At 31.4% G+C, this 13,059-nt stretch overlaps 1 protein-coding gene and 1 long non-coding RNA gene across 2 annotated transcripts; one reads left to right on the forward strand and one right to left on the reverse strand.

The window, feature by feature from the left end:
- The first annotated feature begins 130 nt into the window (after nucleotides 1-130).
- Nucleotides 131-1,880, forward strand: LOC142626451 (uncharacterized). The gene is made up of 2 exons (XR_012842507.1): nucleotides 131-337; nucleotides 1,395-1,880. It is a non-coding gene; the product is annotated as an uncharacterized LOC142626451 (long non-coding RNA).
- Nucleotides 1,881-4,314: 2,434 nt separating this feature from the next.
- On the reverse strand, nucleotides 4,315-5,202 carry LOC142625404 (protein FAR1-RELATED SEQUENCE 5-like). The gene has a single exon (XM_075799072.1). It carries the CDS (start codon nucleotides 5,200-5,202, stop codon nucleotides 4,315-4,317), a length of 888 nt encoding a protein of 295 aa, XP_075655187.1.
- Between the last annotated feature and the right edge of the window lie 7,857 nt (nucleotides 5,203-13,059).

Genomic DNA, 13,059 nt, shown 5'->3' on the forward strand with positions numbered 1-13,059 from the left:
GTGGAGGCGTGATGTGGCCTTCTTGGTGATATGTACCAATAAAAAGCAGCCACGTATTAAAAGAAAAGCTCAGTCAGCAACCACGTGAATATTGAAATATTGAAATACACTTTCACTTCTAATCCTACTTAGCCGCTTCACCAAAAATTCTAAAACCCAAAAGCTCTATGAGAAATATTGAAGAAAATTTTCTTTGCATGAACAAGCTCTATGAGATTTTGAACTAACTTTGTTCTTGGGTCTAACTTTTTATAGCTTGTTTTCCTCTTTTCTCCTATGACTGAAGTGGTTGCTGGAATCCAATGCTCACCATCGCAACTAACCATGGTTGATCAAGGTATATTACAAAGTCTCATTTAACTCTTCAAAGTATTATTTTTTTGCTCTATTTTGTCTCTATGTAGTTTATAATACAGTGCATTCTACATGTTTGATAAAAAGCCTAAGATAAAAAAGTCTTAAAAGAATGAAATTTTTATTTTTATTTTCTTTCTATTTAGTTTTCCCCACTATGAGCCCTTGTTTTTAACTCTAGATTGTAGGTCTTTTATTTTAGAATGAGTCTTTAATTGAGACCTTAAGTTCAGGATAATAACATTGTTGGGTTCCTCTTTTTTTTTTTTTGTTTTGTTTTGCATTTGATTGTTGCTGTTGCTGATGCATTTGAATGCTGTGGTGTTTTTAATCATAGATATTAGAGTCAATGAGGAAGGTGTTGAAGATATTGAAACTTTGCTTGGAATAGTGGCGCATAGTGAGGATGAAACATATAAATTGAAACTTTGCTTGAAATGAGACTTTGCTTGTGTGGTTTTTTGGAATAGTTGTTATGATTTGGAGTTATAAATGCTTTAGAAGCTCTGTGGTACTTGCATTAGTTTGTTTGTCTGAGAGAGTGTGTTAGCTGTTAGTTATTGTATTTGTGAATGATAGTTGTGTTGGTGTTTAGATCTCATTGTTAAATTTTAATCATTTTGATAATAAAATTTCATTTGGTAGACAGTTTAGTAATGTTGGGCAGCTTGTTGTTCCTAAGTACATGAACTGTTTTTGAGAAGTGACGCTTGTTGAATAGCTGGGCAGTTTGTTGGTAATGTTATTAGAGGGCAATTTCTTATTGAAGTTTAAGTCTTGTTTTGATGGATTGACTCTTCAAAAAAATAAGGTGCCCCTTCATCTTAAAAAAAATATGCACAATGCTAAATTCTAATATGTTAGAAAGTTTTGTTATTGTAATATCAAGGTATTACTAATTGGAAGAATGTGTTGGAGTATTATTGTGCTTCTACATTTTGTTCTTTAGTGTTTCATTTTTGTTTTCTTCTTGGAACTTTAATGTGTTTCTAAAAGAGGCTTTATTGTATTGGATTACTAACATTTGAAATTGTATTTAGGAGCATACAAATTGGACCAATGAGGATACACTAAATGACAATCTTGGAGATGGGACATTTGTTGTTGGTGTTATCGTTGGTAGAGATGTAGAGTGTCTTGGTTTGCTGCTTTGTTTGAGAGAGTATGTTATTCGGGTTCAAGCTTGCACGTTTTTGGGCTACTGTTTACTATGTGATGAAGTAGAGATGCTTGTATCAGATGTGTGAATTGACAAGATGTTGGATTAGTGAATGCATTGCCAAATGAAAAAAGCTACTTTGCTGAGGCAGGATTAATTTTGGTTGATATTAGGTGACTCATGTTAAACTTTGAATCAATTTCCTTTCATGTAGTGTAAAAAAACTTGTAGCTATGCAGCTAGTGAGTTGTAAAATTTTCTTAGGAAAAGGAAGAGCCTTTGGTGGGAATTAAAGGAATGTTCTTTGTTTTTGTTAGCCATTGTACTGAAAGATATTTCTCAATAAATCAAGTCTTTTGTTTTACAATGGTTATATTCTAATTGTCCACACTACAAGTTCACAAAAATTGCTTATAATCAGCATTTGAATTGAAATTACTTTTCATATTGGTTATATTCAATTGGATAAATAGCAAGTTGAACTATACAATTTTTTACTAGAGGATGAGAATGCATAACAAAAGAAAATATACAAAAAGGAATGTAATCTAACATTTCCTATAAATAGGCCTATTTTCATTGCCTTCGAAATACAAAAATAACTACTGCGGCTTTCACTTCTCTAATCATTAGTTACTTGATTAATCTTCCAACTTGAGAACTTGTCAAAAATCTTCCAAGTTGAATACTCATATGATAACTTCTGAGTCAAATCATTTTTGTCTAGGATTTAGTTGTGTAAAACCATTTGAGAAAGAATTCTGCACAAATAGAGATGGGCATTTTTCAGTTATTAGTAACAAGGTGATAACTATTGATACAAATAAATAAACATAACTAATGAAGAATAAAAAATAGAAACAAGTATTTAATGTGACTTAAATGATTCAAGAAATCATTACTTTGAAGCATATTCGTGAAGCTGAAATTTGGAGAAGCACCGCTCCAATAGGAAAAGGGGTTCTGCATTCAATTAACTCAAGCTTAAATGTTAGATATTTTTTTAAATGAACATTCAATTACACAAATCAATTATTTATTTATTTTTATTTACTTTTACCTGATTCGGATGTTGAAAATGATCTTGGACTAATGGTTGGAGGAACGAATACCTATCAAATATTATAAGAGATTAATATGGCATCATTAAAAAAAATAAAAAATAAAGAAGAGGATGCAAGGGGCTTAAATCATACTTGATTATTATAACTCTCATCCATGGCTACACTAGATGGGTGCTTTGGCTGGCAAAGACCTATACATTGTGGAGCATAGGTTGAGTTTTTTGAATTAATGACAACTGTTCTAAAGGCATATAGTTTCATAAGACAATTATTATTGATAAAGCTAGTAATATTGTTTTTTTCATAGGACTTGTGTGCTGCATATGGTACATGAATGACAAATATTCCAAAGGCAATATAGATAGGGTAACATATATAAGAAAACTTGATAAATGCATACAATAAAAGGCAATAAATTTTTTTTTTATATTCCTGTAGCTTTGCATAGTGAAGATTTACATGATAATGTGTATAATATAGTGCATCATTTATAAAGAGTAAGCACATTTTTAAATCAAAATACTTGAAAAGGAGAGGAAAAGGAGAGGAAATCAATAATATACTAGAAAATTGTTTAGAAAAGAATCAATACCTTTAGGGGCATGGCTAGAGCTTGTTGGAAGTCCTCTTGTTGACAATTGTTCTAAAAAAAGGAGAGGAAATCATGGACATTATTCACAACAAACCAATATTTGAACCACACTACTAGAATATATATTTTTTTCAATATAAAATTTAAATAAAAGAACAAAGATTTACTTGATCTTGTAACATCTTTTAATGGCTTCCTTTTACGCTTTTCCAAGTTGCTTTTGAGTCTTGCATTTGTGACTCCTTTTGGTCGCACACAGGGGGGATCTAATATTGGAAACCTATTGAGAGAGCAATCTGTTTTTTCAACATCATCAAAGACATTATTAGCAACAATCCTGTTTTCTTTTTCATCACCATCTCTAGCCACATTTAACTGCTCTATATCGTTTTCAACTAATTCTATCATCTCTCTTACTTTTCTTTTGCACATTTCAGTATGTCGAGTTATTGCTGCACTTTTTGTGAAAATTTCATAAACTGAGCGCATTAATTTGTTACAGCGTGAAGTCATCGACAACTCATCATTTGCACTTGCTGGTTTTAAATGATCACATAAAACACTATCTTTCTTTGCATCTTTTGTCCATCTTTTCAAAATATACTGAACAAGTAGTTCTGTGACATTTTTCACAATAAGTATTCGCAAAGCATGTCGACATAGTAACTCCAATGTTTCCAACATTTTACAACTACATGTCACAACATTATTCGAGGAGTTAAATTGGACAACATGAGCCCTCCGACCACCTCCTTCGATAACTTCATAGATAAAAGACACTCCATCAGAATACACATCTTGGTGTGTGACCCCCAAGGTAGAAGCAATTTCTAACTCAAATCTTTTGAAAAATGTACAAGTATAAACAAATAATGCATGTTCCAAAAGTCCACAATTCTTGACTATTTGAGAAGATGTACCTTGTTTGCAATGAAAATCTTCTTCTAACTCTTCCACCTGCATAATTTTTTTGAAGCTTTCTCATACTCGCGTACAAATTTTGTTAGCCTCATTGTTTTGCACACCATATGTTGAAAATCATTATTTACACTCTCACTCCTTGATGAAGCTTTTATTCTTGTAGAGAAAATGTTATGACTAAAAACTGAACACCACCTTTCCCGATTTTCATATGAAGTGTTAAGTCACTTATTGCCCACCAAATTGTAATCTCTAAGTAAGGCATCCCAAGAAGACTCAAACTCTGATTCAATCTCACAATTATAAAGAATTTTATTGAATCTACTCTTGAATTTAGGAATCTCATAATGCCTTGGTAAATTTTCTGCAGCATTTTTTGAGATATGCCATAAGCACAAGCGATGACATGTATCAGGAAACACAACTCTTATAGCATTCTTCATTGCTTGACATTGGTCAGTAAAAATTGTCTTTGGTTTTTGATTTCCCATTGATTCTAAGAATGTTTCAAACAACCAAGTAAAAGAAAAAGTTGTTTCATCCAATAAAAATGCACAGCCAAAAAGTACATTCTTCCAATGATGGTTGAGACCTACAAATGGGGCACATATCATATTATACTTGTTAGTTCGATATGTAGTGTCAAAACATATAACATCCCCAAAACAGTTGTAATCAATCCTTGATCTGCCATATCTCCAAAAAAAATTTGTCATTCGATTTTCTTGATCAACTTGAATTGCATAAAAAAACATAGGATCTTCTGCTTGATTTTGTTTAAAGTGGTTTACTAAACTTTGAGCATCTCCAGCCTCAACATTGATTAACTTCTGCTTGTTCACCACATTATAGCAATCTCGTTTTATAAACCCAACATTTTCAAACCCTCCAACTTCCTCAACTAAATAGGAATATGCGCTTATTGTTCTTACACCCGCTTCCTTGAAAGTTTTTATAACATCTAACTGAGCATCAATTATTTTTCGATTCGACCTTAGAAATGACCTTTCTTCTGGCTTTGCAAGCTCATGATTATGAGTAGGATTGAAGTGAATAACCTTCCACTCACCATTTGTCATTGTAAACCGGATACTAGCTTTACAACCGGTCATAGTTTGTAATTTTTTGAACTTCTTATCATCCAAATTGTCACTATCTCGTGGGAATCCTTATTTTGAACACACATAATCTCGTTGTCTTACAACATTTTTTGCATATTTGAGTTTTTCTTTCCGAACACTGAACCCAATTCGAATGGCATAGTCATTTTACAATTTATATGCTTCATCCTCACTATGCACCACCATTCCAAGCAAAGTTTCAATATCTTCAACACCTTCCTCATTGACTCTAATATCTATGATTAAAAACACCACAACATTCAAATGTATCAGCAATAGCAACAATCAAATGCAAAAAAAAAAGAAAAAAAGAAAAGAAAAAAAAGAGGAACCCAACAACGTTATAATACTGAACTTAAGGTCTTAGTTAAAGACTCATTCTAAAATAAAATACCTGCAATCTAGAGTTAAAAACAAGGGCACATGGTTAGGAAAACTAAATATAAAGAAAATAAAAATAAAAATTTCATTCTTTTAAAACTTTTTTATCTTGGGCTTTTTATCAAACATGTAGAAGGTATTGTGTTATAAACTACATAGAGACAGAACAGAGCAAGAAAATAATACTTTGAAGAGTGAAATGAGACTTTGTAACATACCTTGATCAACCATGGTTAGTTGTGAAGGTGAGCATTGGATTCTAGCAACCACTTCAGTCATAGCGGAAAAGAGGGAAACAAGCTAGGAAAAGTTAGACCCAAGAACAAAGTTAGTTCAAAATCTCATAGAGCTTGTTCATGCAAAGATAAATTTCTTCAATCATGCAGGGAGGGAGAGAGAAGAGAGCTGGGCGGTTTGGAAATTCTTGGGTTTTAGAATTTTTGGTGAAGTGGCTACGTAGGATTAGAAGTGAAAGTGTATTTCAATATTTGTTTTTAAAAGGCTGAAGTAGTATTGCAGCAGGTGTAGTTGTTGACTCGACTTTTCTTTTAATACGTGGCTACTTTTTATTGGTACATATTACCAGGAGGACCATGTCACTCCTCCACCTGGGAGGAGCAAATAATTTCTCCTACTTTAGTGCTTATTACAGTTTGACGTGAAGGTCGAGGCCACGATGATTTTTTTTTTTTAAAGGTCGATCCTTTTGATGAATTATGGGTTTCAAATTTTCATTTTTTGAAAATTTGAAACCCATAATTCATCAAACGGATCGACCTTTCTTATTTGCTAGTTGAATGATAATGTTGTTGTTGGGCAAAAATGAGTTTCAAAATTTCAATCCTATCTAACAAGGAACAACTGAATCTTCGGTCCATGTCATTTTAATGGATTCCTATCTAAAATTGATTCAGAAAGGAAAATAATAATAATTATACTTTTATTCTTTGAAGTTTAGGAGAGCCTTTGGAAAGTGCTTAAAGTTGTAACTTATGGTTGATTTTAGCTTTTTTTTGTTATTGTTTGTAGGTTTCACGGTGCTTTTTAATATTATTTATGGACCCCACTGTATTATTCAACTTATTTTTTAACTTTTTTTTTTTTTTTTACACTTTCAGGAAAAAGTTTTCAACTTCAACTAAATAACTTATTTCCAAACGGACACTAAGGGTCTGTTTGAGATCAGCTTATTTTGCTGAATCTAAAAACTTTTTACTGAAAGTACTGTAGATAAATGTAAAATTTAGATGAAATAGTACAGTAGGATCCATGAATAGTACCAAAAAGTGCAGTGAGACCCATAAATAGTAGCAAAAATAAGCTGAATAGTAAAATAAGTTGACAAAAATAATTTTTGTCAAACGGATACTAAAAGTATAATACTAAGTGTGTGTTTGAGATTGCTTAAAAAGCTAGGTTTTTTTAATTTATTTTTTATTTTTTATTTTAATATTCAGCTTATTTTTGCTACTATTCATGAGTTCTATTGCACTTTTTGATATTATTTTTGGCCACACTGTACTATTTCAGCTACCTTTTAGCTTAATTTACAGTACTTTCAACAAAAAGTTTTCAGTTTCAGCTACTTAAGTTGTTTCCAAACAGATACTAAACACAGTTAACTTAGCTTCTAAAAAAAAAGTCACAGTTTTTAAGAAATGCCTACATTTTTATTTTATTTATTTTTTATGTTTCCTACATCTTTCAAGAACTGTTTTTGTTTTTAATTTTTTGCCAACAACTTAAATAAACTTTCCAATTAATGCTTTGAAATTGTAAACTAAATACTAAAAAGTAAAAACTGATATTCGGAGAAGCAATGAATGTCTATTCCCTCAACACTTTTGTTTTCTTGTTTTGTTTTGTTTTGTTTTTTTTCTTTTTATGAAATTCCCTCAACACTTAAAAAAGTTAAAATTCACAATTATTAAAAAATGAAGAAGGATCATGAAAATATTTCGTGAAGAAAAAAAAAAAAAAGAAGCAAAATATGGAAGAAGTGCACCTCCATCTTTTCAAAGTTTAAAATATTAAATATTAAAGGTGCTGGAAAAACTTTACGTTTTATATTAAATTGTATAAGTTATATTTTCACTATCTATATTCAAAGTTTGATATAAAGAATCTTTTTAAAGTTTAGAATATTCCATCATTGATATTAACATTATAAAGAGAAGTGTTATTTTCTTCAATTCTCAAGGGAGATGAGTTTTTTCCCCCTAAGCTTGTAGTGAAGTGTCATTTTTTCAAACTTTAAGGAAAGGAAGTGTAATTACCCTAAAAAAAAGAAAAGAAAATATGGGAGGTTCGAATGAGGATTAAATATGACTTAATACAATGAGATTTATTGATTTTTAGAATATTAATGTAGAGGTCACATGCAATTGCATAAGTACTTGCAGTGGATAGAATCATTTAATGTGGAGGTGACATGCTTTTCTCCATTGTCATCTTGCTTGGTTTGGTCATCGCTTCACCGGAGTTACGAGCTCCTCTTTATACCCTAACTAAGGGGACTTAAGATTGGACATTGCATAGTGTTCATCGGCTTGATGGGATAACTGCATGGTTGCTTCCCCAATTAGACCTAGTGGACTAACTTCCCTTGGCCCATGATCCACTGGCGTGTTTGATAAGTAGTTTGTTTTCCCTACACAAATTTTGGGCTAAAATTTAACAAATTAAATCGTATTGCATTTCATCATTTTAAAAAAATGCATTGCTTTTCAAATGTAACAAAATTGAATTTTAAGAATTTCTGGGCAAGACTTAGTTACAGTACTTAGGTGATGTTCTTTAGGTTTCTTTTTTAAGATTTTGTCATGTGGATTTTTTCTCATGGGAAAGAAGTGTATTTTTTAGTTAAATAGCCGCATAACTAAATTTTAAGAGGAGAACGTAAGGAATAGTACCTAAGATACTGTACCTAAGTTTTAAACTTTTTTTATAATCAAATTTCAAGAATTCAGTTTCTCAAAAAAAAAAAAAAAAATTTCAAGAATTCAATCAGTATCAAATTAATAATTGAGGAAGAAAAAATTTGAATCCTAAATGTCTATGTTAAAAACATAAAAAAGTACCAACTCTCCGATGTATAATAATAATAAAAATAATAAAATACTTGGTCCACTCTTTTCACCTTTTTGTTGTGTATAACATATGATTCCACTTAGCCACTGTTATTGCCCATTTTATCTGAGGGCCACAAAAAGTTAAAAACCCATAATGCAAGACAAAATCCTTGTAGACCCATTATGTTATTTTTATTCTTTAGCCAAAATGCAAAACTCACCCTTTAAGTGTCATCACTTTTTATTTCAGTCTTTTAAGTTTGCATTCTGTCATTTTAGTCCTCTTCGTTTCAAACTATTTCAATTCAGTCTTTTATTAACTCACCATTCATATTTGCTGTTAACTTGCCCAAAATTACGTTGTTTTGGCCATAATTTAATAATTTAATTTTTTAAAATTTATTTCTTAATTAAAAAAAACGTTAATTAAAATATTACAGCCAAAGAAAGTAGGAATACAATGCTACACCATTTTTTCAGAAGCTTCCGGTTACTAGGATCTGCTGAATCCTTCCTCAATTCAGCTCTCTCTCTCTCTGTAATTAAGTATTACTTTCCTTTTTAGTCTTCCTCATCTTTGTGCTTTTCTTTAATTCTCTATGGACTGGTTCTTGATCTGACCTACCCCATTGACATTTCTCAATTGTAAATATTTTAAAGAAAGCGAATGCAAATATTTGCAGGCTGATTTGATCTTTTTCTTTTTCTCTTTTCACGCCATTGCTAGGTCTCGTTTACGAGATTGGATAATTGTTTACTTAAATCCAGCTAATGTAAGAAAGATATCATTTCCCTTCCATGTCTATCTACTATTTTATCTGTTCTCTGTTTGTTTGTAACAAATACAAATTAAAAAATAAAAATACAAAGCTACAAGCAAAGGAGAGAATTAGGTAGATATAGAGATGGATATGCAGAAGAGTGGGAGCCTTCCCAGAAATACTAATACTAGTAATTAATAGTATTAAACTATTAATACGACTTCAACTTTGTGAGCGAGCATTGAGCACACCACAACATCGCTGGGGTTTGTGTTCACAAATAGCCACAGGAGGCCAGCACTCGTCCCCTATTGTCTTCCCTGAGAAACATAGGCCAAGGCTTTTTATTTTATTTTTTGAAATTAACGTTTTTTAAAAAAAAAAATAAATAAACAAGAAAATAAAAATTAAATATTAAATTATGGTCAAAATGGCATCATTTTGAGCAGGTTAACGGCAAATATGGATGGTGACTTAACGGATGACTGAATTAAAAATGTTTGGAATTTAGAAGACTGAAATGAAAAAATACAAATTTAAAGGACTGAAATGAAAAGTAGTGAAACTTAGGGAGTGTCTTTTGCATTTTGACCTTATTTTTTATTTTTGGAATTGGTCCAGCCCAGAGATTTTAATAGGGAAATTGAAGGAATATGATATATAGGGTAAAAGGATGGGCCTATTTTAAGTGTACCCATTGACCTAAGAGATTGATTTTATCATTTTACCAAATGAGATATGAATGCTTGCAAAGTTTATGAGTCCATGTGCACTTGATTGATTTGCTGTATTTAACCAAAATCTAGGCATAATTGCTTTAAGCCGTAAGAACCCCGTTGGCTTCATTACTTTCTCAAAAAAAAAAAAAATCTAGCAAGTTCTTTGGTGCCATTTTCCACCAAGATCGAGGACACATCAAAGATGTTTTAGTAAAAAAACATCCCCCAAATTGTCACAAAACCAAATAGTCCTAATATCCAAACCATAACAAAACTCAATGTTGCCACTCATCTAAAAATCTAGCAACCATAGGCTTTGATCCTTAGGAAATTAGGCATGCCCCTAACTTGTAATGAAACCTAGTCACCAATTCATGCATTAATAACACATTTTTACCTTACCAATCTACACTTAGTCTTCCAACTTAATTCTTTGATATAAAAATTAATAGACAACTTTGGCTTTATTTGGTTGGAATGTTGAAAAATCGTGGAAAAATAGAAAATATTTTAGTTTTCCATCATGTTTGTTTGGTTGGAATAATGGAAAACTAATATAAATGTCATTTGTTTGATTGAGAAAAAAAGTGAGAGGAAGAAAAATGTAATTTATATAAATTTACTCGTATATCCCTATTATATAGTATGTAAGAAATAATTTGACACATTATAAAAGTGACACATCATAATTATTATGTTAATATGACTTTTTTTTAATCTATCAATTCCTTTATACATAAAAAATAATGTGATTAACTAAATTAGTTAAAATGAAATATTAGAAAAAAGAAGGAAAAAAAAAAAAACGTGTTGATAGGTGGTTCCTGGAAAGCTATAGATAGGAAGAAAAAAAAAAAGTTTGAATAGGATAAAATTGAAAGAGCATTCATATTAAAGATCTAATTGGGATCCGCTTATTTTGCTGAAACTGAAAATTTTTTGCTGAAATTGAAAACTTTTTGCTGAATGAAATGTTGATAAAAGTAAAAGTTAGTTGAAATAGTATAGTAGAACCCATAAATAGTACAAAAAAGTGTAATGAGACCCATGAATAGTAGCAAAAATAAACTGAATAGTAAAATAAGCTAGCAAAATTAAGTCATGCTAAACACACACTAAATGTGCTAAAATATTTTAGTACCCAAAATACTAAAAAACCCACAGTATCAAAGGTGCCAAACTTAAAATTTTTTAACATCTAGGTTTTATTTATAAAATTTAACATCTAGTTAAAGTAAAATATAATAAACACAAAAAAAAATTATTTAAATAAAAAGTTAGAGAGACCTGAGTGGTTTGAGTGGTAAAAGAAAGAATAAAATAAGAATAAAGAAATAATATTTAAATAAATGGGTAAAATGGCAAAAAAAAAAGAATATTTTTTTTTTGAAAAACAAAAAAATAAAGTATTTGATGTTAAGTATGTTATAAAATGAGGAGTTAAAATAAATAAAATAACTTTTTGAATCCTAATAGCTAAATTTCTATTTTGCCCTGGGTTTCATTTGTAATCATCTCCTCACCGGATTCCTGGAAAGTGTTCGATGAAATGGGTGAAAGGAATTGTTGGTCTTGGAACACGGTGATATTTGGCTATGCCTGCAGGGAAGCTTAAAGAGACTAGAAATTTGTTCGATGAATACTCGGAAGAATAATTTTTCTTTGATGGCAACAATATTGTGGTGCCTTCATCATGACTGGCCTAAAGACATGAAAATTCAAAATCGAATAAGGTCACCAAATCTAGTGCTCCTGCTGTCTACAACTCCAAACTTACATATGGGCAGAGAGATTCATGGATATACAATGTGGATTGGATTTTGTTCTGATGAGCTGGTTTCGAGTGTTTATCCAATTTAGGATATACAATCTAGGCACATTTTTGACAAGGTGGTGGATAGGGATGTTGTTTCTTGGACAATATTGATTGATGAATTAGTAATAGGACATGACTTGTGTTCTATGCATTAGTGCACTAAACACATTGGGAGATGGACACATGTCCAAAATTGGACATGTGTCTGCATTCTAACGTGTTCAGTGCAACTGATGCCTCTTCTCTTAGTAATGGATAGGGAAGATGGGAACACTGATCTTCTTTGTTTAGGGCATTGAAGACATCAGGGGTTAATTAGACATTAATCAACGTTTGTGGGGATTTCGAATGCTTGTGCTGATCATGTTGTAAAGGACCTGGGCAAGCAAGTTCATGGCTACATAACACGGATAAAGGTTTCATCCCTTTTCATTTACAGCAAGTACTATTGTTCATATGGATTCTATGTATGGGACTATTAAGAATGCAACAAAGGTATTTAAAGGGATGCCTCTATCAGATATAGTTTCATGGACTTTCCTAATTGTTAGAAATGCTCAAAATGGTCAACCGAATGAATCTAAAGTTCTTTGAGTTTCTTCTGAAACCAAGTACGCAGCCTGACCATGTTACTTCTGTTGGGGTTCTTTCCGCTTGTATTCATGCTGGATTAGTTGATAAAGGACTTGAATATTTCTGTTTGATAAAGGAAAAGACAGCTTAACACGTGTAACAAATCATTGTGTTAGTATCATATGGGGATTAACAAAATGCCTAAGAAGCTTGATAAAGTAATATGGGCTTCTATACCTGGAGGCTGTAGCCAATAGAATTCACCCTTTATACTTGTGCTACATGATTTAAGGAGCATAAACAGCAAAATCTTTCCTACCAAAATGAGAAGCTTGCAGTTGCATTTGGAATCATTTAAACTCCACCAGGAATGACAACAGGCTTTTCAACAACTTATATCTGGAGTCAGCTACTGCCATGCTATGGTATCGAAGCATTTTTTCCTTTTTTATTATTTTATAATAATGAAAATTTGTTCTTTCCTACCCCTGCAATGGAAACTTTATATATTCAGTTCCTTGTTATTT

Source organism: Castanea sativa, chromosome 2 (genome assembly GCF_040712315.1).
Source record: "Castanea sativa cultivar Marrone di Chiusa Pesio chromosome 2, ASM4071231v1".
NCBI lineage: Eukaryota > Viridiplantae > Streptophyta > Magnoliopsida > Fagales > Fagaceae > Castanea > Castanea sativa.